At 40.8% G+C, this 26,433-nt stretch overlaps 1 protein-coding gene across 1 annotated transcript in view; it reads left to right on the top strand.

Annotated features, from left to right (window-relative positions):
- Positions 1-618: 618 nt before the first annotated feature.
- The window catches only part of LOC128660077 (zinc finger protein 135), an 86,993-nt gene continuing 61,178 nt past the window's right edge, over positions 619-26,433 (top strand). Inside the window, exon 1 of the mRNA XM_053713689.1 lies at positions 619-768. Within this exon, the coding sequence (XP_053569664.1) occupies positions 745-768 (24 nt within the window). The 5' untranslated portion in view covers positions 619-744. The remainder of the gene's footprint in view (positions 769-26,433) is intronic.

Here is a 26,433-nt window from a genome sequence, read left to right as displayed (position 1 = left end):
ATTTACATTTCACTCGTTTTCTTCAAATACTTACCTTTAACGTTGTTCCGATGACATTATGACCCGGTCATGAAATGGTTAACACAAAAACCACAGCAACACAGTTCTTGAAAAAAACATCTGGTTTTAGCACACAGGCTAAAGAAAATTAACCCCATAGCATCTCAATCATGAGGTATTCATGACAAGCAGTATAGGAACAAGCTCTGCCACTATGCGTGGTCTATTTCAAGTCTCGATACATCACCTATTAGGGAGCAAAATGCTCATGAGCAGTATAGGAACTAGCTCTGTCACTGTAAGAAGTCTAGTTCCCATCCCTATACAGGACCTGACCACTAGGAGTCAAAATGTCCATTTGCAGTACGGAATCAAACTCTACCATTGTGAACAGTCTAGTTCCTATCCCTAAAAGAACTAGAATACCAGTATAGGATTTAGCTTTTTTTTTTTTTTTTTTACACTGAGCGAGCTAAATCCCACACTCAATCAGAATAGTCAATATCCTTCTGAGGGAAGGAAAGGAAACTAGTCCCAACCCTCACTGTAGCGTCACTCTGGGCCTCCTCCCCCGTATACCTCCAGCTCCTCCCTGCAAGCCCGCCTCACTTCCTCGCAGCCGCCATTTTGTGTGTGTACTGCGGCCGAGGAATTGGATGAGCCCGGGTCCCGGGGCTTGTCATTAGGAATTAGACGTGACAGTACCTTCTGCCTGCTGTATTTGTTCCTATCGGCGGCGCCATCATGTCCGAGACTACCAGCTTCGAGGTGGGTGACACGGGCTGTGAGGTGACGGCCAATTCTTCTGGAAACTTCTATTATTGTCACACAAAAGCCTCTGTCTGCAGCGGTGGGTGTGCTCGGCCCCACCGCGCGCCTGTTCCGCAGAGCTCGCGCTCTGTACTAGGGAAATAGGTCTTGTCAGGGTGTGCGACTGGATAGAAGGCAGACTCGCGGAACCTTCGTTTTATTTAGTAGTAGTATGGGCCTCTGACTGAGCCATGAGGTTTTTTCCCAGGGTTAAATTTTTCATGCTGCATTGTGCCCGCCATTATTATACTATGGTGCTGAAGCAAGTCATATACCAATAAATACCGGGCCGACTAGTTATTCACGCCTGTGTCCTGTAATGGTGTATGTGTGTATATATATATATATATATATATATATATATATATACACACCGGCTCCTCCGTAAGCTACACTATAAATGTATGTTTTATTAGTACATTTTCTGTCATGCGGTTGTCTCTTGTCATATACATAGAAAAAAAGTGAATACTTTAGTGTAGGTTTTTTTCATTCTATTACGCAAAAAAAAACCCCGTTAGTTTTGCAGATTTCTCGGTGTATTGCTATTGTCGGCGTCTTCCAGTTACTAAATACAACTCTTAACCGCGGGAACCTGGGCTGCGGGGCGCGCGTGTAGGAGGGCAGTATTGTGCGGAGTCATCACGTGGGGTGGGATAGTCTGGAATAATCTTCTGGAAGTTTCTCTGGCTTTGCTAAGTTTTTTTTTACACTGGGGATGAGTTAGTGACTACTTAGTAATAGTTTGAGGAAATTCTGTGTAATTTGAATTTCCTTATTATCTCATGGGCTTTTTACATTAGGGACTGGCGCATACTGACTTGTTTTTGTGATGTATTTTCCCTCATGATTTATCCTTAATTTTGTGTGGTACATTGTGTTTCACATTGTGCTATTTTACCTGCAGCCTTGTCTATGAAATGTTTACTAAGGAGACGATGGAAACTTGCAGTGTGTTACTCAATGACAGTGTATTAACATAATGGATTTATTATTACATCTTATAGGTATAAGTTTCTTCATTAAAATATTGTATTTGTTTTATTTCCATGGTAGCCCATTAAACCCATTTTTTTATTTTTTATTTCGTGATTCAGATACCGAATACCATTTTAAACCACATCTAATTTACTTCTAATTTGTTTCATTCTCTTGATATTCTGTGCTGAAAAGCATATCTAGATAGGCTCAGTAGCTTCTGATTGGTGGCTGCCTCGTGTGATTGGCTCACCCATGTGTATTGCTATTTCTTTAACAAAGGATATCTAAAGAATGAAGCAAATTCGTTAATAGACGTAAATTGGAATGTTTAAAATTGTATTCTCTGAATCATGAGATAAATATTTTCGGTTTATTGTCCCTTTAACAAATCTGTTCCATATCAAAGTGGCATACATGGCTGGCCTACAAGAGCTATATAGTCATTTATACTGTGTGTGTGTGTATATATATATATATGGCCTATATCGTGATACAATGACATTCTCTGATTTGTTACAGCATGTCATTTTATTACTTGTGATATTGCAAAGCTATGGGCATAACCCCCTCTTTGCATCTTTGTATAGGATATATGGCATGTTCTAACAAATTAAAGTAAAACAATTAGTGGATTAGTAACTTTTAAACTTCTAACCCTTGACTAGTAAACTATAGGTTTGTGTGTGTATATATATATATATATATATATATATATATACACATACCTCGTGTCCCCATTGAATTGGTAAACCATAGATGAGATGAAGGTGCAGCAATGATGGCACAAAACTGCTTAAATTGGAGAAGTAAAAACCATGCATTTAATGAACATAGGTCTTAAACAATCACAGCTTGTGAAAACATGGCTATACAGTATATATATATATATATATATATATATATATATATATATATATATATATATAATTTCCAAGCAGCAATCACAGGGAGCAAGATGCAGAATAGTCGGTCAGCATTCAACTACAAAATAAACTTCATTTGCTTCTAATATCAAATTTACTTTCTCTTGATAGTTATTGACAAAGCATACCCTAGGTAGGCCTAGCATCAGCACTGTGCTACTAAGTGAAAACTAGGGATTTTGGCTACACTTGTCATGGTTTTACCAGATGTGTTTAGCTGGGTCCCAGTATTGCATTGCTGCTCTTAAAGGAACAGTCATGTTAAAATTACTTTCAAGATTCAGATAGGGCATGCAATTTTAAGCAACTTTCCAATTGCCCGTTTTATATATGTCCCTAATTGTTTTCAACTGAAGAGATAAGTGAAAACATGTTGGCGCCCATTAGTTTAGTTTATAGAAACTAAACATTCACCCTTTTATCCATTCAATATTTCAGGTTGTTGTTTTTTTTTAATTCGTTAAAGGGACAGTCTAGACCAAAATAAACTTTCATGATTCAGATAGAGCATGTCATTTTAAAGAATTTTCCAATTTACTTTTATCACCAATTTTGCTTTGTTCTCTTGGTTTTCTTAGTTGAAAGCTTAACCTAGGAGGTTCATATGCTAATTTCTTAGACCGTGAAGGCCACCGCTTTTCAGAATGCATTTTAACAGTTTTTCACCACTAGAGGGTGTTCCCGTATTTTATATAGATAACACTGTGTTCGTGAAGTTATCTGGGAGCAGGCACTGATTGGCTAGACTGCAAGTCTGTCAAAAGAACTGAAATAAAGGGGCAGTTTGCAGAGGCTTAGATACAAGATAATCACAGAGGTTAAAAGTATATTAAAGTGAAAGTAAAGTTTGTCCTTTGGAACACATCAATGTATGCTATTTCATTAGTATATTAAGATCCCTAACTTTATTTTTTAGTTATTGATTATATTAGTCAATTTTTAATAACATATTGATGTCCTGCCGTTCTCATGCTTACTCCTCCCATCCTCTACATCCTATATTTTAGTGCGTTGACGTATAGAGCAGTACCATCTGCTCTATACGTATCTCAATTGCTTGTTCACAAGTACCCGTGAGTATTGCGCATGCGAATCGGGGATTCAACACTCTAGTGCGCATGCGATTCTCCACTAACCCTGTCTACAACACGCATGCGCTAATTGCGTTAGACACATAGTACTTTTGCTATCCGCTTTGAAAGCAATGTTTTAGCTGTAGTCATCCAAAAATTTAATGCGCATGCACGAATAGGGAGCGTGCGCCTAATATAATTTGGCCGAACAAATTAGTGCAGCATGCGCAGAAGAAATAGTTGGATGACGTGGCATCACGGCCGCCTAACGGCCAGAATCTCAATTGACTAGGTAAAAAACGTGATCAGGAAATAAAGTAAATTAAAAAAAAATACGGGTTGAATTATTAGAGTCTAAAAAAATACATTCATTGCGGCGAAAACTTGATTTAGAGGTAACTGAGGAAAAAACCATGAATGAAAGTCATACTAATTTTGGGCAAAGAATATTAGGGAAGATCGCAAAAGATGTAAGTTTACTTTCACTTTAATATAACTGTTGGCTATGCAAAACTGGGGAATAGGTAATAAAGGGATTATCTATCTTTTAAAACAATAAAAAATTCTGGTGTAGACTGTCCCTTTAAATCACAAATTTTACATGTAATCTTATGTTACATTTGTGAGTGCATACAAAGGCGGACAGAGGTGTATATCTTTGCCCTGTCCGCACTGCTTTGCGTCTTGTTTGCATCAATACGCTGCTTGCATTTATCATTGCACACTACAGCCATTTATTATGACACATCAGTAGTGGCACCATGTGTGTGTGTCTGCCAATCGGAAGCCATTTTTAGAACAGGATTGCATAGCTAATCTGGTGATACCTACAAAAAAGAGAATGGTAAACAGTTCTTTTCAATCATTAGTGCAATAGTTAAGCACATTGAAACAATATATTACTACCCCTTCATATTTTAAAAGGTAACAATCATTCAATATAAAGTGTAGACAGCAGGAAGAGGGTAATACTTTGTAATATTATGACATTTTCTGTTATTTATAAATGTTACTTAAAGGGATGGCCAACACCAGAATTTTTTTTGTTTTAAAAGATAATCACTTTATTACCCATTACCCAGTTTTGCACAACCAACAGTTATAATACTTTTTTACCTCTGTAATTACCTTGTGTCTAAGCCTCTGAAGACTGCCCCCTTATTTCAGTTCTTTTGATAGACTTGCATTTTAGCCAATCAGTGCTGGCTCCTAGGATCTCGAAGTGCGTGAGCACAGTGTTATCCATATGACACATGAACTAACACCCTCTAGTGGTGAAGAACTGTAAACATGCCCTGCGAAAAGAGACGGCCTTCGATGGCTTGGAAATTAGCATATGAACCTCCTTGGTTTAGCTTTCAACTAAGAATACCAAGAGAACAAAGCAAAATTGCTGATTAAAGTAAATTGGAAAATTGTTTAAAATGACATGCCCTATCTGTATCATGAAAGTTTATTTTGGACTAGACTGTCCCTTTAACAGTGCAGTAGCAGTGTGGAAGCATTTACTTTTTTTAAGGTGAAAAAAAAGGGGGAAATCACAAATCTGGAGCATTTTTTCTAATTCCATCGTGGTCCTGCAGTCAACAGCCAAGCTAACGTCCGTCTTTAGAGTGTTTGACAGTTGCCCTATGCATGCTTAGTACCCCTGACAGGCTGCTAAATATGCAGTGAATCTCAAGGAGACATACGTGCCCCTGCCTGCCGCAGCTCGCCTCTGGCGGGCTAAATTCCCCTGGCACAATTCAGCATTGCACACTAGCACTATTTTGCGCTTGCGTGCAATTGTGCAGGATCTGTTAATCTCCCCGGTCAGACTTTACTGGGGAGATTGAAATTCGCCACCTTGGAGGTGGCGAAAGGTTAGGAAAGCAGCGGTCTAATGACCACAGCTTGTTAAATACAACGTGCAGGTTCTCTTGTGAGAACCTGCAGTCGTATGGGGTCGAAAGGCTTGAGAAGCCTTTGATAAATCGACCCCTTAATGCTGCATACAATTCACCTGCAATTCTATTTTAGGTGAATTGTACACAGCATTATAACTATGCATTGTGCAGGGTTAACGCAGCTCTTTTTGCAGGAGATCATTCACCTGCAGTTTTATTTTAGCTGAACAGCACAAAGAATTAAAGGGACATAAAACCCAAATGTTAAAGCACTTGAAACTGATGCAGCGCAGCATAGCTGTAAAAAGTGGGCTAGAAAATAATACCTTAACAGCTTTGTGTAAAAAGATATTTTACCTCAAATTTCCTAAGTATTCCCACCACATTTTAAAAAGACTTTAAGCAGCCTATCAGAATGCTTGTCTCAGGACCTGCTAGGGCTTGTGCATCTGTCATGTGCAGTCAGTCATGTTTTCCTTTTCATTTTTAGTAAGTTGTATGAAATGAGATTTCAGTAAAACTTCATGAGATCACAGCATTACCTCAGCACTGCTAATGCTGATTGTTTTGTTTTTTCCCTTCAACTTGCAACTTTACAGCAGCTGAAATATAACTTTTTTACACAGCACTTACTCTGGTGAGCTGAAGAAATTTTGAGGTAAAATATCTTCCTATTTTACATAGAGATGCTCGGGTGATATTTTCTTGTCGGCTTTTTACAGTTACACTGCATCACTTTCCAGTGACTTTGCATAGTGAAAGGTACATAATACTCATGCTATGGGCAGGGCTAACTCCTCTCTTCTTGAAGGAGATACTCACTGGGTATGGCCCTTCATAATGCTTAGTTAATGGCAGTAATTTAAATGTTTTAATTCACCTCTTAATAAATATACCCCTTCACACATTTGTTGTACTATTATACCTTCTAATTAGTCTGCTTTTATGTTAATTTGATACATGATTTAGGGGCAATTTGTTTGAAAGTTGTCTGTATTTATATCTTCTGATATGCAATAATTATCTATACTATAATTGCGTTTGTAATGTCCGTCGGCACTTGCGCACGCATCCTCAATGGAATGTTGGCAGCGCGAGGACAAAAGAATTCACCTGGATGCAGCAAAGCTGCATTCAGGTGGATTCCGAAAATGGCAGGGTGGTGAAAGAATCCACTGAAGGTGGATTCTTTCACCATCCTGCCATTTTCGGAATCCACCGGGATGCAGCGAAGGCAAATGGAGCATTACAAAAGCAACAACTAATCGCCCACATTAAAGTTTTTTTAAAAACAAAACAAACACAAAGTATTAACCCCTAAACCGCAAAAACCTCTACATCGCAATAAACCTATTTTCCCTATTAACCCCTTAACCGCAAAACTCCCACATCGCATAAACCTAATTAACTTACTAACACTTTAAAGCGCCAAAATCTAAAACGCAAATAACTATCTAAATAACTAAGTACCCTAGCCTAACACCCCCTTAAATAAACCAAAATTACCTAAACTAATACATTCTAAAGTTACAAAAAATAAAAAAGGCTAACATTATAAAAAAATCAAATTACAAAATGAAACAATCTCTATGAAAATAAAGACCCCCAAAATAAAAACACCCCCTACTCTAATAATAAACTACCAGTAGCCATTAAAAGGGCTTTTTGCAGGGCATTGCCCCAAGATAATCAGCTCTTTTACAAAAATATACGAAGTCCCACCTAACATTAAACTCCCCCCCCCCCCCCCCCCCCCATAAAAGAACCTAACACTAAGAAAACTAAACTACCCATTGCCCTTAAAAGGGCATTTAGCTCTTTTACTGCCCAGCCCTAGTCTAAATAAACCCTTCCCCCCCCCAAAAAAAAACCCCTTAAAAAAATATTAAGTGTAACCCCCAGGTTGGTACTCACTGTTCCTGAAGTCCGGCGGAGAAGGTCCTGTTCCAGCCGGTGAAGTCTTCTTCCAAGCATAACCTCTTCTTCCTGGAACATCCTGAGCGGAGCTGAAGACCAGCGACCCTGTAAATGCAGACCATGGAGCGTGGAGGATTCTCTTTGTTTGATCTCCGCCATACACTGAATAGTGAATTCAAGGTACGCGATTAAAGATGGCGTCCCTTGAATTCCTATTGGCTGGTTTGATTCTTCAAATTCAAATCATCCAATTGGATGAAAGCTACTCAAATCCTATTGACTGTTTAAATTAGTTAATAGGATTGGAGCAAGTGAAATTCTATTGGCTGATTTGAATAGCCAATAAAATTTCACTTGCTGTCATCCTATTGGATTATTTGAACAGCCAATAGGATTTGAGTAGCTCTCACCCTATTGGATGATTGGAATTGGAATAATTAACTCAGCCAATAGGAATTCAAGGGACACCATCTTTAATCACGTACCTTGAATTCACTATTAAGTGTACGGCGGAGATCCTCCATGGCTCCAGGGTTGCCGGTCTTCAGCTCCGCGCAGGATGTTTCTGGAAGAAGACTTCACCTCCTGGAACAGGACCTTCTTCGGACTTCAGGAACCATGACTATACCAACCTGGGGATTAGATTTAGGATTTTTTAAGGGTTTTTTTTTTTTTGGGGGGGGGGGTTGTTATATTTAGAATAAGGATGGGCAGTAAATGAGCTAAATGCCCTTTTCAAGGCAATGGGTAGTTAAGGTTTTTTAGTGTTAGGTTCTTTTATTTTAGGGGGTGGGGGGATTTTAATGTTAGGTGGGACTTTATATATTTTTTGTAAAAGAGCTGATTATCTTGGCAATGCCCTGCAAAAAGCCCTTTTAAGGGCTACTGGTAGTTTATTCTTAGAGTAGGGGGGGTCTTTTTTATTTTCATGGGGATTAGGTTTAATTTTGTTGAATTTGGTAATTTTTGTTTTTTTAATGTTAGCCTTTATTTTTTGTAACTTTAGAATGTATTGGTTTTAGGTAATTTGGGTTTATTTTATTGGGTGTTAGGTTAGTGTACTTAGTTATTTAAATAGTTATTATAAAGAAAGCAAGAGAACGAAGAAAAATTGATAATAGGAGTAAATTAGAAAGTTGTTTGCCCTATCTGAATCACGAAAGAAAAAATTTGGGTTCAGTGTCCCTTTAAGACAGTAGTCCATTATAATTATGGTATTGCTACACCTGTAGCTTAAATATTTATATAAAAGTGTTACAAAGTAGGTTGTTTCTACATTTGTAGTTTCAAAAATAGACTGCCCTCTGGGCAGGCTTATCAACTTGTAGGGACATCGAAAAATATGTATCTCAATTTTAAAAAAGCAATATAGTTTTAAACAACTTTCCATTCTTGTGGTATCCGCTATTGAAGGAGCAGCAATGGACTACTGGATGAGCCAATGACTCCTTGCAACGACAAGACCTTTCTGTTATGCTCCTATAGAATAATATATCAGCCAAGTCTTACCTTCTTAACACAAATTAACATACTTTTTTCTGGAATTGTTTTTCAATGGCCAAACTCTACCCACCATTTGCCTTCCTTGGAGGAGACAATCTGGTTTTAAATCAGCAGACTACTAGGCTGATCACACTCCTAAAGTCAGTATAAAATGCAAGTCCACTAAGGATAGTTATCAAGCAGAGTTGGTCTTAAAAAGTCAGCAGGATGCCTTTCAAGATCTGAGTATTACAAATTGCTCAATTTTTAGAGCTAAATTACATGAAAAAAGGATAAAATAAATAATATATATTGCAATATATTTATAACTATATTGTTGGGCCATGGAAAACAGCCTCACCCTGCTTCTTTGAGGAGAGAGGACTGACAGCAACACCTCTCCTTTGTGAGGCAGGCATTTGATGTACTGCTGAGCATTACTTTGGCACGGCAGCCAGGTCCAATGCAGTGTTCCTCTCCTCTCTTTAAAGGGACAGTATACTATAAAAATGTTTTTTGCTTAATGAGTTTCCAATTACTTTTTTTTACCAGCTGCAAAGTATAAAATATATGAGATTTGCTTTTTTTAAGGCTTGTTTGTGTCTATGAATTAAATGATTTTGTGTTTTGAAGTCACAACCTAAAAAAAAGGGTTGAGCTTGTAGGTATAATCAGATCTCATTACTTTATCACATTGTGTACATATACCTGCTTCTTTATTTTATATCTGCCCATAAACCAATCACCAATACTTGTAGAGAACAATGGAAAGTTAAAATTTTATTACCTTATCTTTCTATAACCCACTGGGAGTGTAATTTCTTCTGCTGGCTGTATTTACATAACTTATCAATAGCTTGGCCTTGAGGCCAAACACTTTTAGGATGGGTGGGGATACCACAGGCTAAATAATTTTAAATGCCAATATAAGGATAATGGAAATACTTGTAAACAATTTAATAAACTCCAGCAGATAAAGTGGATCATTGGGTACAAATTAAAGGGGAGAACATTTTTGAATTAACTGTCCCTTTAACTCCAACTCTCAGAGCAACTGACCCTGACATTTACTTGTAAGGAAGAAAAATCCCTGTTTGCTAGTAATCATTCAGAGCAAGCAAGGGATACATTATTGGTGTGGGTTATGGACTGCCGGGATTGAATTCCTTGTTTGGGCTTTATTTTTTTACACAAGTCTTCTTGGATTTGTCAAGCCCTATGTATGTTAGGGCTTGTATATTTTTGTGTGTGTGTGTATGTATAATTTTCACTAGTCCACTGGAACCGGGTGAGTAAGAAGTTGCTGTGGATGAGTAGAAAAACTTTTTCCTATCTTTAACATTGTCATTTTCCCTCTGGGCTAGTAGCTTTTAACCCATAACTAGCAAACTTTAGGGATATGTTTCCACTGTATCCGACCAAAGCATGGGGTTGTTGGGGACATTTTGGGGGCAAAACCCCTAGAAGAGAATATGTAATATTTTTTTTTTCAGTGTGTATGTATGTAATCACATTTTTTTTTTTTCAGTGTATGTATGTGTGTGTGTATGTATGTGTGTGTGTGGCCCCAAGGCAGAACATAGTGATCTGAGATGTCATCGCAGAAAATGCAGCATGTCTGCAGAAAGAGCAGGACACATGCAGGAACTGTAAGCGATTTAACTTTTCATTGTTGTTCTCTTCAAACAGCTCTTTTTCTGGCTTGCACTGTGTAAGTTTTCCTTACCACAGTACATACAGAGCAAAGTGCTGTTTGAAGTGAACAGTCAAATATTCAGTAGCGCTGCCAAGCAGTAGTGCATTAATTGACTGTCTCTCAGATTGTGTCAAGCCCGTCCCCTAGCCTTTCAAAGTCTGCAAAGCTGTTTTCTTTTTACTGACACAATGAGTCCACGGAACATCTTAATTACTATTGGGAATACCACTCCTGCCCTGCAGGAGGTGGCAAAGAGCTCCACAGTAGAGCTGTTAAATATCACCTCCCTTCCCTCCCAACCCAGTCATTCTCTTTGCCTACGTTAAGTGCAAGGAGGTGGTAAATTAGGTGTTAGAAAAAGATTCTTCTATCAAGAGTTTATTTTTAAAGTAGTACAGGATTGTGCTGCTTTGTTCTGGGGTGTAGCCGTAGTCCATATCGGTCTCTTCAGTAGAGCAGTGGTGGCTTTAGAGCGATTGGAACTTGCGGGACATAATTCTCACTGCACCTCCCATACTGATGCTGCCCTAATTCAGAAAAACTGAGGGATCTTACTCAGTCTTACTTTCTCTTAAGTGTATCCAGTCCACGGATCATCCATTACTTGTGGGATATACTCCTTCCCAACAGGAAGTTGCAAGAGGATCACCCACAGCAGAGCTGCTATATAGCTCCTCCCCTCACTGCCATATCCAGTCATTCTCTTGCAACTCTCAACTAAGATGGAGGTCGTAAGAGGACTGTGGTGTTTTATACTTAGTTTATTCTTCAATCAAAAGTTTGTTATTTTTAAATGGTACCGGAGTGTACTGTTTCTCAGGCAGTATTTAGAAGAATCTGCCTGCGTTTTCTATGATCTTAGCAGAAGTAACTAAGATCCTTTGCTGTTCTCACATATTCTGAGGAGTGAGGTAACTTCAGAGGGGGAATAGCGTGCAGGTTTTCCTGCAATAAGGTATGTGCAGTTAAAATATTTTTCTAGGGATGGAATTTGCTAGAAAATGCTGCTGATACCGAAGTAATGTAAGTAAAGCCTTAAATGCAGTGATAGCGACTGGTATCAGGCTTATTAATAGAGATACATACTCTTATAAAAGTGTATTTTAAAACGTTTGCTGGCATGTTTAATCGTTTTTTACATATGTTTGGTGATAAAACTTATTGGGGCCTAGTTTTTTCCACATGGCTGGCTTGAATTTTGCCTAGAAACAGTTCCCTGAGGCTTCCCACTGTTGTAATATGAGTGGGAGGGGCCTATTGGCGTTTTTTTGCACAGCAAAAATTACAGACACAGACATCCAGCTTCTTCCTGCATGATCCAGGACTTCTCTGAAGGGCTCAAAAGGCTTCAAAAGTCGTATTGAGGGAGGTAAAAAGCCACAGTAGAGCTGTGGCAGTTGTTGTGACTGTTTAAAAAACGTTTTTGTCATTTGTTATTCCGTTTTTGGTATTAAGGGGTTAATCATCCATTTGCAAGTGGGTGCAATGCTCTGCTAACTTATTACATACACTGTAAACATTTCGTTAGTGTAACTGCATTTTTTCACTGTTATTTCAAAATTTGGGAAAATTTGTGTTTCTTAAAGGCGCAGTAACGTTTTTTATATTGCTTGTAAACTTGTTTTAAAGTGTTTTCCAAGCTTGCTAGTCTCATTGCTAGTCTGTTTAAACATGTCTGACACAGAGGAACCTACTTGTTCATTATGTTTGAAAGCCATGGTGGAGCCCCATAGGAGAATGTGTACTAAATGTATTGATTTCACCTTAAACAGTAAAGATCTATAAAAGAATTATCACCAGAGGGTTCTGTCGAGGGGGAAGTTATGCCGACTAACTCTCCCCACGTGTCAGACCCTTCGCCTCCCGCTCAGGGGACGCACGCTAATATGGCACCAATTACATCAGGGACGCCCATAGCGATTACCTTGCAGGACATGGCTGCAATCATGAATAATACCCTGTCAGAGGTATTATCTAGATTGCCTGAATTAAGAGGCAAGCGCGATAGCTCTGGGGTTAGGAGAGATACAGAGCGCGCAAATGCTGTTAGAGCCATGTCTGATACTGCGTCACAGTATGCAGAACATGAGGACGGAGAGCTTTCAGTCTGTGGGTGACATCTCTGACTCGGGGAAACCTGATTCAGAGATTTCTAATTTTAAATTTAAGCTTGAGAACCTCCGTGTATTGCTTGGGGAGGTATTAGCTGCTCTGAATGACTGTAACACAGTTGCAATTCCAGAGAAATTGTGTAGGCTGGATAGATACTATGCGGTGCCGGTGTGTACTGACGTTTTTCCTATACCTAAAAGGCTTACAGAAATTATTAGCAAGGAGTGGGATAGACCCGGTGTGCCCTTTTCCCCACCTCCTATATTTAGAAAAATGTTTCCAATAGACGCCACTACACGGGACTTATGGCAGACGGTCCCTAAGGTGGAGGGAGCAGTTTCTACTTAAGCAAAGCGTACCACTATCCCGGTTGAGGACAGTTGTGCTTTTTCAGATCCAATGGATAAAAAATTGGAGGGTTACCTTAAGAAAATGTTTATTCAACAAGGTTTTATTTTACAGCCCCTTGCATGCATTGCGCCTGTCACTGCTGCAGCGGCATTCTGGTTTGAGGCCCTGGAAGAGGCCATCCAGACAGCTCCATTGAATGAAATTATTGACAAGCTTAAAACGCTTAAGCTAGCTAACTCATTTGTTTCTGATGCCATTGTTCATTTGACTAAACTAACGGCTAAGAATTCCGGATTCGCCATCCAGGCGCGTAGGGCGCCATGGCTTAAATCCTGGTCAGTTGACGTGACTTCAAAGTCTAAATTACTCAACATTCCTTTCAAGGGGCAGACCTTATTCGGGCCTGGCTTGAAGGAAATTATTGCTGACATTACTGGAGGCAAGGGTCATACCCTTCCTCAGGACAGGGCCAAATCAAAGGCCAAACAGTCTAATTTTCGTACCTTTCGAAATTTCAAGGCAGGAGCAGCATCAACTTCCTCCGCTTCAAAAGAAGAGGGAACTGTTGCTCATTCCAGACAGGCCTGGAAACCTAACCAGTCCTGGAACAAGGGCAAGCAGGCCAGAAAGCCTGCTGCTGCCCCCAAGACAGCATGAAGGAACGGCCCCCTATCCGGAAACGGATCTAGTGGGGGGCAGACTTTCTCTCTTCGCCCAGGCGTGGGCAAGAGATGTCCAGGATCCCTGGGCGTTGGAGATCATATCTCAGGGATATCTTCTGGACTTCAAAGCTTCTCCTCCACAAGGGAGATTTCATCTTTCAAGGTTATCAGCAAACCAGATAAAGAAAGAGGCATTCCTAAGCTGTGTGCAAGACCTCCTAGTAATGGGAGTGATCCATCCAGTTCCGCGGACGGAACAAGGACAGGGGTTTTATGCAAATCTGTTTGTGGTTCCCAAGAAAGAGTGAACTTTCAGACCAATCTTGGATCTAAAGATCTTAAACAAATTCCTCAGAGTTCCATCATTCAAAATGGAAACTATTCGGACCATCCTACCCATGATCCAAGAGGGTCAGTACATGACCACAGTGGACTTAAAGGATGCCTACCTTCACATACCGATTCACAAAGATCATCATCGGTTCCTAAGGTTTTCCTTTCTAGACAGGCATTACCAATTTGTAGCTCTTCCCTTCGGGTTGGCCACTGCCCCGAGAATTTTTACAAAGGTTCTGGGCTCACTTCTGGCGGTTCTAAGACCGCAAGGCATAGCAGTGGCTCCGTATCTAGACGACATCCTGATACAGGCGTCAAGCTTTCAAATTGCCAAGTCTCATACGGAGATAGTTCTGGCATTTCTGAGGTCGCATGGGTGGAAAGTGAACGTGGAAAAGAGTTCTCTATCACCACTCACAAGAGTCTCCTTCCTAGGGACTCTTATAGATTCTGTAGAGATGAAAATTTACCTGACTGAGTCCAGGTTATCAAAACTTCTAAATGCTTGCCGTGTCCTTCATTCCATTCCACGCCAGTCAGTGGCTCAGTGCATGGAAGTTATCGGCTTAATGGTAGCGGCAATGGACATAGTGCCATTTGCGCGCCTGCATCTCAGACCGCTGCAATTATGCATGCTAAGTCAGTGGAATGGGGATTACTCAGATTTGTCCCCTCTACTAAATCTGGATCAAGAGACCAGAGATTCTCTTCTCTGGTGGCTTTCTCGGGTCCATCTGTCCAAGGGGTATGGCCTTTCGCAGGCCAGATTGGACGATTGTAACAACAGATGCCAGTCTTCTAGGTTGGGGCGCAGTCTGGAACTCCCTGAAGGCTCAGGGATCGTGGACTCAGGAGGAGAAACTCCTCCCAATAAATATTCTGCAGTTAAGAGCAATATTCAATGCTCTTCTAGCTTGGCCTCAGTTAGCAACACTGAGGTTCATCAGATTTCAGTCGGACAACATCACGACTGTGGCTTACATCAACCATCAAGGGGGAACCAGGAGTTCCCTAGCGATGTTAGAAGTCTCAAAGATAATTCGCTGGGCAGAGTCTCACTCTTGCCACCTGTCAGCGATCCACATCCCAGGCGTAGAAAACTGGGAGGCGGATTTTCTAAGTCGTCCGACTTTTCATCCGGGGGAGTGGGAACTCCATCCGGAGGTGTTTGCTCAACTGGTCCATCGCTGGGGCAAACCAGAACTGGATCTCATGGCGTCTCGCCAGAACGCCAAGCTTCCTTGTTACGGATCCAGATCCAGGGACCCGGGAGCAACGCTGATAGATGCTCTAGCAGCTCCTTGGTTCTTCAACCTGGCCTATGTGTTTCCACCGTTTCCTCTGCTCCCTCGACTGATTGCCAAAATCAGACATGAGAGAGCATCTGTGATTCTGATAGCGCCTGCGTGGCCACGCAGGACCTGGTATGCAGACCTAGTGGACATGTCATCTCTTCCACCATGGACTCTGCCTCTGAGGCAGGACCTTCTAATACAAGGTCCTTTCAATCATCCAAATCTAATTTCTCTGAGACTGTCTGCATGGAGATTGAACGCTTGATTCTATCAAGGCGTGGCTTCTCCGGGTCAGTCATTGATACCTTAATACAGGCTCGGAAGCCTGTCACCAGGAAAATCTACCATAAGATATGGCGTAAATATCTTTATTGGTGTGAATCCAAGAGTTACTCATGGAGTAAGGTTAAGATTCCTAGGATATTGTCCTTTCTCCAAGAGGGTTTGGACAAAGGCTTATCAGCTAGTTCTTTAAGAGGACAGATCTCTACTCTGTCTATTCTTTTGCACAAGCGTCTGGCAGAAGTTCCAGACGTCCAGGCATTTTGTCAGGCTTTGGTTAGGATTAAGCCTGTGTTTAAAACTGTTGCTCCCCTGTGGAGCTTAAACTTGGTTCTTAAAGTTCTTCAGGGAGTTCAGTTTGAACCCCTTCATTCCATTGATATTAAACTTTTATCTTGGAAAGTTCTGTTTTTGATGGCTATTTCCTCGGCTCAAAGAGTCTCTGAGTTATCTGCCTTACATTGTGATTCTCCTTATCTGATTTTTCATTCAGACAAGGTAGTTCTGCGTACCAAACCTGGGTTTTTACCTAAGGTGGTTTCTAACAGGAATATAAATCAAGAGATTGTTGTTCCATCATTGTGTCCTAATCCTTCTTCAAAGAAGGAACGTCTTTTGCATAATCTGGACGTAGTCCGTGCCTTGAAGTTTTACTTACAGGCTACTAAAGATTTTCGTCAAACATCTGCCCTTTTTGTCATTTACTCTGGACAGAGGAGAGGTCAAAAAGCTTCGGCAACCTCTCTCTCCTTTTGGCTTCGGAGCATAATACGCTTAGCCTATGAGACTGCTGGACAGCAGCCACCTGAAAGGATTACAGCTCATTCTACTAGAGCTGTGGCTTCCACCTGGGCCTTTAACCCCTTAACGACCGAGGACGTGCAGGGTACGTCCTCTAAAAAAATACCCTTAACGACCAAGGACGTACCCTGCACGTCCTCGGTGTGGAAAGCAGCTGGAAGCGATCCTGCTCGCTTCCAGCTGCTTTCCGGTTATTGCAGTGATGCCTCGATATCGAGGCATCCTGCAATAACCCTTAGTAGCCATCCAATGCAGAGAGGGCCACTCTGCACCGGATATCTATGGCTTCCATCGTTGGTGGGTGGGAGCGTGTGTGGGAGGCGGGTGGCGGCCATCGATGGCCCAGATGATGTGGAGGTGGGCGGGGATGCCCGGACACGCGCACAGACGCGTGCACGGGGAGGCGGGGGCGGGCGCGTGCACGGGGAGGGAGCGGGAGGGAACCGCTACACTACAGAAAACAATGTAAGTCAAAATTAATAAAAAAAGGGAAAAAAAGGTCATCAGTGAATGTTGGGTGCTCTGTGGAGGGAGGGAAGCTACACTACAGAAAAAAACGGGTGGAAAAAAAAAATAAAACCATTTTTTTTTCTCCAAACTGGGTACTGGCAGACAGCTGCGAGTACCCAAGATGGCCCCCAGTAAGGCAGAGGGGGAGGGTTAGAGAGCTGTTGGGGGGGGGGGGATCAGGGAGGTTGGGGGCTATGGGGAGATTCTACAAAGCAGCATATGTAAATATGCCCCCCCAAAAAAAGAAAAAAAAATACCTTTTATTTTAGTACTGGCAGACTTTCTGCCAGTACTTAAGATGGCGGGGACAATTGTGGGGTGGGGGAGGGAAGGAAGCTGTTTGGGAGGGATCAGGAGGTGTGATGTGTCAGGTGGGAGGCTGATCTCTACTCTAAAGCTAAAATTGACCCTGCAAGCTCCCTGCAAACTACCTAATTAACCCCTTCACTGCTGGGCATAATACACGTGTGATGCGCAGTGGCATTTAGCAGTCTTCTAATTACCAAAAACCAAAGCCATATATCTCTGCTATTTATGAACAAAGGGGATCCAAGAGAAGCATTTACAACCATTTATTTCATAATTGCATAAGTTGTTTGTAAATAATTTCAGTGAGAAACCTTAAGTTTGTGAAAAAATTTGTGAGAAAGTGAACAATCTTTTTTTATTTGATCGCATTTGGCGGTGAAATGGTGGCATGAAATATACTAAAATGGGCCTAGATCAATACTTTGGGATGTCTTCTAAAAAAAAAATATACACATGTCAATGGATATTCAGGGATTCCTGAAAGATATCAGTGTCCCAACGTAACTAGCGCTAATTTTGAAAAAAAAAGTGGTTTGGAAATAGCAAAGTGCTACTTGTATTTATGGCCCTATAACTTGCAAAAAAAAGCAAAGAACATGTTAACATTGGGTATTTCTAAACTCAGGACAAAATTTAGAAACTATTTAGCATGGGTGTTTTTTTGGTGGTTGTAGATGTGTAACAGATTTTGGGGGTCAAAGTTAGAAAAGGTGTGTTTTTTTTCCATTTTTTCCTCCATATTTTATAAAAAATTTTATAGTAAATTATAAGATATGATGAAAATAATGGTATCTTTAGAAAGTCTATTTAATGGCGAGAAAAACGGTATATAATATGTGTGGGTAGAGTAAATGAGTAAGAGGAAAATTACAGCTAAACACAAACACAGCAAAAATGTAAAAATAGCCTTGGTCCCAAACGGACAGAAAATGGAAAAGTGCTGTGGTCATTAAGGGGTTAAAAATGAGGCCTCTGTTGAACAGATTTGCAAGGCTGCGACTTGGTCTTCGCTTCACACCTTTTCAAAATTTTACAAATTTGACACTTTTGCTTCTTCGGAGGCTGTTTTTGGGAGGAAGGTTCTACAGGCAGTGGTTCCTGCCTTGTCCCTCCCATCATCCGTGTACTTTAGCTTTGGTATTGGTATCCCACAAGTAATGGATGATCCGTGGACTGGATACACTTAACAAGAGAAAACATAATTTATGCTTACCTGATAAATTTATTTCTCTTGTAGTGTATCCAGTCCACGGCCCGCCCTGTCCTTTTAAGGCAGGTCTAAATTTTAATTAAACTACAGTCACCACTGCACCCTATGGTTTCTCCTTTCTCGTCTTGTTTCGATCGAATGACTGGATATGGCAGTGAGGGGAGGAGCTATATAACAGCTCTGCTGTGGGTGATCCTCTTGCAACTTCCTGATGGGAAGGAGTATATCCCACAAGTAATGGATGATCCGTGGACTGGATACACTACAAGAGAAATAAATTTATCAGGTAAGCATAAATTATGTTTTTGTCACAGGTCCATAGGAGGGAGAGGACCTCTTAAACCTGGGAGCTGCCTTACTGTCAGGCAGATGAGGATGTAAGTGCTGACTGGTTATTTGGGGGACAGAACTCCGTAAAGGAGGCACTTTATTAATATGGGACAATAATGAGACAGTAAAGTGTTTTTTTTTTTTTTTTTGTGTAACTCTAAATTTGATCTAAAAATAGTCTTTTTGTGACCAATTGCAAGTTAAGATGGACCAAGAGTGTCACTTGTTTTTTTTATGCTTTGATGCCAATCTGGAACCACCAATCCCTTTCTGTTCCTCATGTATTGAGCGTACTTTAAGTTATAGGGAGAGACTTTTTACTGAACCATCATTTTCCAAGGAGGATGCTGTTCAGGAGTCTAATGCCAATGCTCAATTTATGCCGCAGCTTTCTCCTCAAGCGTCACAAATTTTACCGCTCACATGCAGTGCCCTGCGCTTCCTCGAACTCTGGCTGGGGTTACTTTACAAGACATCGTTTCCCTTATGTCTTCTGCAGTTTCAGATGCGTTGTCGTTTTTTCCAATGTTGCAGGGAAAGCGTAAGAGGAAAAACAGACATTCAGAGGTTTCTGATACAGTTCTTGCTATTGCAGATGCTTCCTCCCAGAAGCCTGAGGAGGAGGATATCGCGGTAGCATCTGAAGGTGAAATTTCGGATTCTGGCAGTGTAATTCCTCTTACTGATACTGAAGTGGTATCTTTCAGGTTTAAGCTAGAACTACGTCTACTACTCAAGGAGGTTTTAGCTACATTGGACGACTCCTCCACAGTCGTTATTACGCCTAAGAAATCCAGTAAGCTTAACAAATATTTTGAGGTTCCTTCTTTGGTAGGTTTTTCGGGTATCAGACCGAGCTTCTGAGATCATTGCTAAGGAGTGGGAGAGACCGGGTATCCCTTTTTCTCCATCGCCTATATTTAAAAAGAAGTTCCCCATAGCCGACTCTGTCAAGGAGGCTTGGCAAACAGTCCCTAAAGTGGATGAGCGGTTTCCACTCTGGCTAAGAGAACTACTATTCCCATAGGGGATAGTTGTGCGTTTAAAGATCCTGTGGACAAAATGCTAGAAGGGTTACTCAAAAAGATGTATGTACACCAGGGTTTACAGTGGAAACCAGCTGTGTGCATTGCTACCGTCACCAGTGCGGCAGCGTATTGGTATGATGCGTTGTCCAATGCTATCAGGACAGAAACTCCCCTGGATGAGATCCTGGATAGGATAAAAGCTCTTAAATTAGCTAATTCCTTTATTACGGATGCTTACCTTAAAGTGATCAAACTGGGAGCAAAGATTTCAGGCTTCTCTGTTCTAGCTCGCAGAGCCTTATGGTTAAAACCTTCTGCGGACGTATCCTAAGTCTAAGCTTTTAGCGATCCCTTACAAGGGGAAGACCTTGTTTGGACCGGGCTTGACAGAGATAATTTCAGATATTACAGGAGGTAAAGGTCACCTCTCGCAGGATAAGAGAAACAAAAGGGACATCGGAGTAATAAGTAGACAACTGGGAGGCGGACTTTCTGAGCAGGCAGACCTTTCATCCGGGGGAGTGGGAACTCCATCCGTAAGTGTGTTCCTGCCTGATCCTCAAATGGGGTCAGCCGGAATTGGATCTCATGGCATCTCGGCAGAATGCCAAGCTTCTGAGGTATGGGTCGAGGTCCATGGACCCTCAGGCGCGGTACTGATGCCCTGGCGGCACCTTGGACCTTCAGTCTAGCATACCTATTTCCTCCGTTTGCTCTTCTTCCTCTGGTCATTGCTCGAATCAAGCAGGAGAGGGCCTTGGTGATCCTCATTGCACCAGCTTGGCCTCGCAGGATTTGTTATGCGAATCTGGTGGACATGTTTTCTCTGCCACCTTGGAGACTTCCGTTGAGTTAGGACCTTCTACTTCAAGGGCCCTTCCTTCACCCAAATCTAGTTTCTCTAAAGCTGACTGCTTGGAGATTGAATGCTTAATTTTATCCAAGTGGGGTTTTTCAGAATTGTTCATAGAGACCATGATTCAGGCTCGTAAACCTGTAACTAGAAAGATTTTCCATAAGATATGGCGTAAATATTTTTATTGGTGTGAGTCAAAGGGTTACTCCTGGAGTAGAGTTAGGATTCCTAGAATTTTATCTTTTCTCAAAGAGGGTTTGGAGAAAGGATTATCGACAAGTTCCCTCAAGGGTCAGATTTCTGCCTTATCTATTTTGTTACACAAACGTCTGGCAGATGTTCCAGATGTACAATCTTTTTGTAAGGCCTTGGTTAGGATCAGGCCTGTGTTCAAACCAGTTACTCCTCCATGGAGTCTTAATTTGGTTCTTAAAGTTCTTCAAGGGGCTCTGTTTGAGCCTATGCATCCCTTAGATATTTAGTTATCTTGGAATGTTTTATTTCTGGTTGCTATTTCTTCTGCTCGCAGTGTGTCAGAGCTCTCGGCTTTGCAGTACGAGTCTCCTTACCTTATTTTTCATTCAGATAAGGTAATTTTGCGTACTAAATTAGGATTTCTTCCTAAAGTTGTTTCTGATCAGAACATTAATCAGGAGATTGTTGTTCCTGCTTTGTGTCCTAGTCCTTCCTCTCAGAAGGAACGGCTTCTACACAATTTGGACGTGGTTCGTGCCTTAAAATTTTACCTGCAGGCGACTAAGGATTTTCGTCGGTCTTCTACTTTGTGGTTTTCTCAGGAAAACGTAAGGGACAGAAGGCTACGGCTACTTTCTTTTTGGCTGAAGAGTATCATACGTTTTGCATATGAGACTGCTGGACAGCAGCCTCCAGAGAGAGTTATGGCTCATTCCACGAGGGCTGTTTCTTCCTCATGGGCATTCAAAAATGAAGCTTCTGTGGAACAGATTTGCAAGGCTGCTACTTGGTCCTCTCTTCACACTTTTTGTAAAAATTTTACAAATTTGACACTTTGCCTCGGCTGAGGCAGCTTTTGGGAGATAGGTTCTTCAAGCAGTGATGCCTTCCGTTTAGGTTCCCGTCTTGTCCCTCCCGTATCATCTGTGTACTCTAGCTTGGGTATTGATTCCCAATAGTAATTAAGATCATCCGTAGACTCATCGTGTCATTAAAAAGAAAAGAACATTTATGCTTGGAAAAAGAAAAAACAACTCCGGCCAGCCCTCTAGACATGAAAAATGAACATATTTATTGCAAATGACAAGAGGATAAAAAATATTAAAAACAAGGGTACTCAGCTGATGTTGTCAGCTGATGTTTATGCTTGCCTGATAATTTTTTTTTTTTTTGACACAATGAGTCCACGGTTCGCCCTGTTTTATAGACAGGTTTCTAATAAACTTCAGACACCTCTGCACCTTGTTACTTCCTTTCTCTCCTTTACTTCGGTCGAATGACTGGGTTGGGAGGGAAGGGAGGTGATATTTAAAGTGTCAGTAAACTTTAAAAATGTTATATAATTCTGCACATAGTGCAGAATTATATAACATTATATTAGCCAAACATAAATCATAATGTACCCTATTAATTTTTTTAAAAAACGCTGTTTTACAAACCCGCTCTCTGTACTCTGCTGAGCGGGTCTGTTATATTTACTCAGCGCATCGGGTCAGCTGTATAGTCACAGCCCGGCCCGACCGCGCCATAAGACTAAGTGCAGCTCGCTCCTGCTCTGTCTGACAGCAAGAGCGAGCTGCACTTAGTCTTATGGCGCGGCCTGGCTGTGACTATACAGCTGGCCCGATGTGCTGAGTAAATAACAGACCCGCTCAGCAGAGTACAGAGAGCGGGTCTGTAAAACAGCGTTTTTAAAAAAAAAAAAAAAATAGGTTACATTATGATTTATATTTGGCTAATATAATGTTATATAATTCTGCACTATGTGCAGAATTATATAACATTATTTTTAAGGTTTACTGTCCCTTTAACAGCTTTGCTGTGGTGCTCTTTGCCGCCTCCTGCAGGGCAAGAGTGGTATTCCCAATAGTAATTAAGATGATCCATGGACTCATCGTGTCAAAAAAGAAATAAATTTATCAGGTAAGCATAATTTCTTTTTTTCTGAATGTAAGACGTTCGTATGAGCAATGCACCTAATTTGCAATTCAATTTTTAACTACTGCTCTATATTATAAAACTTTAACCCCTTAATGACCACAGCACTTCCATTTTCTGTCCGTTTGGGACCAAGGCTATTTTTACATTTTTGCGGTGTTTGTGTTTAGCTGTAATTTTCATCTTACTCATTTACTGTACCCACACATATTATATACCGTTTTTCTCGCCATTAAATGGACTTTCTAAAGATACCATTATTTTCATCATATCTTATAATTTACTATAAAAAAAAATTATAAAATATGAGGAAAAAATTGAAAAAAACACACCTTTTCTAACTTTGACCCCCAAAATCTGTTACACATCTACAACCACCAAAAAAACACCCGTGCTAAATAGTTTCTAAATTTTGTCCTGAGTTTAGAAATACCCAATGTTTACATCTTCTTTGCTTTTTTTGTAAGTTATAGGGCCATAAATACAAGTAGCACTTTGCTATTTCCAAACCATTATTTTTCAAAATTAGCGCTAGTTACATTAGAACACTAATATCTTTCAGGAATCTCTGAATATCCATTGACATGTATATAATTTTTTTTAGTAGACATCCCAAAGTATTGATCTAGGCCCATTTTGGTATATTTCATGCCACCATTTCACCGCCAAATGCGATTAAATACAAAAAATCGTTCACTTTTTTACAAATTTTTTCACAAACTTTTGGTTTCTCACTGAAATTATTTACAAACAGCTTGTGCAATTATGGCTTAAATGGTTGTAAATTCTTCTCTGGGATCCCCTTTGTTCAGAAATAGCAGACATATATGGCTTTGGCGTTGCTTTTTAGTAATTAGAAGGCTGCTAAATGCCACTGCGCACTACACGTGTATTATGCCCAGCAGTGAAGGGGTTAATTATGGAGCATGTAGGGAGCTTCTAGGGTTAATTTTAGCTTTAGTGTAGTGCAGTAGACAACCCCAAGTATTGATCTAGGCCCATTTTGGTATATTTCATGCCACCATTTCACCGCCAAATGCGATCAAATTAAAACGTTAAATTTTTCACAATTTTAGGTTTCTCACTGAAATCATTTACAAACAGCTTGTGCAATTATGGCACAAATGGTTGTAAATGCTTCTCTGGGATCCCCTTTGTTCAGAAATAGCAGACATATATATGGCTTTGGCGTTGCTTTTTGGTAATTAGAAGGCCGCCAAATGCCGCTGCATTTCACACGTGTATTATGGCTAGCAGTGAAGGGGTTAATTATGTAGCTTGTAGGGAGCTTGCAGGGTTAATTTTAGCTTTAGTGTAGAGCTCAGCCTCCCACCTGAAACATGAGACACCCTGATCTCTCCCAAACAGCTCTCTTCCCTCCCCCACCCCCCAATTGTCCCCGCCATCTTAAGTACTGGCAGAAACTCTGCCAGTACTAAAATAAAAGCTATATTTGGGTTTTGTTTTTTGTTTTTTTAGCATATTTACATATGCTGCTGTGTAGGATCCCCCCTTAGCCCCCAGCCTTACTGATCCCCCACCAAAGAGCTCTCTAACCCTCCCCCTCTGCCTTAATGGGCGCCATCTTGGGTACTGGCAGTTTAGTTTAGTGAAAAAATGTGCCTTTTTAAAAAAAAAAAACCCTTTTCTGCAGTGTAGCTTCCCCCCCCCCCCAAGATAAACCCCCCACCCCTTCCACATCTCTTAGCTGTTATTTACAGCTTTCAAAAAGTTATTTGATGTACTTTTTAAACTTTATTTTTCTGTAGTGTAGCGGTTCCCTCCCGCCCCGTGCACGCGCCCGCCCGCCGCCCCCCGTGCACGCGCGCTCCCGTGCACGCTCCCGCCCCCCTCCACTCCACTGGGCACATCGATGGCCGCCCACCCGCCTCCCAGACTTGCTCCCACCCACCAACGATACCGGCCACCGATGTCCGGTGCAGAGAGGGCCACAGAGTGGCTCTCTCTGCATCGGATGGCCAAGGGGGGTTATTGCAGGATGCCTCCATATCGAGGCATCACTGCAATAACCGGAAAGCAGCTGGAAGCGAGCAGGATCGCTTCCAGCTGCTTTCCACACAGAGGACGTGCAGGGTACGTTCTCAGGCATTAACTGCCTTTTTTTTGAGGACGTACCCTGCACGTCCTCGGTCGTTAAGGGGTTAAATATTGCTTTATTCTTCAGTCAACACATTACAATTGAACTGGTGCTTTAGTGTAACTGCTTAATTTAAAATTGAATTTTATTTAAAAATTACATGCAGAAAAATTTTCACTAAAAAAATTTCATTGCAGACAGTGAAGAAAAGTTCTGCCTCTGGGTATATATGTATGTATTTACATTTTATATGTAGTGTCGAGTTAAATGCATTTTGTTTCTTTCTAGTTTAAATTGGTATAACATTCCTTCATAACACAAGTAGCTGAATGTAAACTTAAACCACCTGCTTTCTCACTGGATAGGAGAACCTCCGCTGGGTCTAATTCAAGGCTGTAGAATGTCGTAATTCTGCCCACATAGATAAGGACCCAGAAGGTAGACTTGATTTGGGAAAATTATAGTTATCAATTAGGATATTTTATCAAGGTCATTTTAAACTGGAAATTTACCACGTTTGTTATATATATTCTTCTTCGTATTTATGCATTCTAATTTTTATCTATGTGGGGGGAAGGATTTATCTTACAGGATTTTTTTTAAGTTAAGGGTACCTAGATCAAGGGAGAAGAGTAAGGGGAGGAGATATAGGTGGGGGGAAATGTGGAAAAATTAAACTATGCACATGCTGTATCACACTGACATTCTTATTAGTGTTGCGGATGGAAGAATGTTTTTTAATAAGGTAATTTTCTAACTTTGTAACAAGGAGGAATTGAACCAATTATTTAGTATATTTAGCTTAAATCTTTAATATCTGCAGCTTATTTCTATAGAAGCTCATATTGTCCCCCTTTTTGGATATAGTGATGTCAGGGCTTGACAAAAGCCAAGGAGCCACTGGCTTATAAAATTTTAACCATGGCTACTGAGTTTTTGGGTTATTCTCCATATAGCTATATACAAATACCACTGTTTGGCTTCTAAAAGTATGTCTGGCACCTAAATATTTTTTACTGGCTCCTAAATTTGAAACAGATTTATTGACCCCTTTATTCCAGGGCTTGACAAATCTGTTTAAAAATTAGGAGTGAAATACTTTTAGGAACAACACAGCCATGTTTGTATATAGATATATTTAGAATAATTCGAACAGGAACCAGGGGCAAAATTCTATGAGACAATAGCTACCTGGCTCTTGGGTATTGTCTAGCCCTGCTTTAGTCTGAAGTCAGACAGCTGTTCATACAACTTAGTGGCAAAGCCAACACCTCTATTTAACATTAGCAACACACATGCAGTCACATCCTTATTCACAACACACACATTCTTACCTCACATATTCATCTGAT

This window comes from Bombina bombina, chromosome 5, assembly GCF_027579735.1.
Source record: "Bombina bombina isolate aBomBom1 chromosome 5, aBomBom1.pri, whole genome shotgun sequence".
Taxonomy (NCBI): Eukaryota; Metazoa; Chordata; class Amphibia; order Anura; family Bombinatoridae; genus Bombina; species Bombina bombina.
Note: the sequence above shows the minus strand (reverse complement) of the source record. Positions and strands in the feature narration are given on the sequence as shown.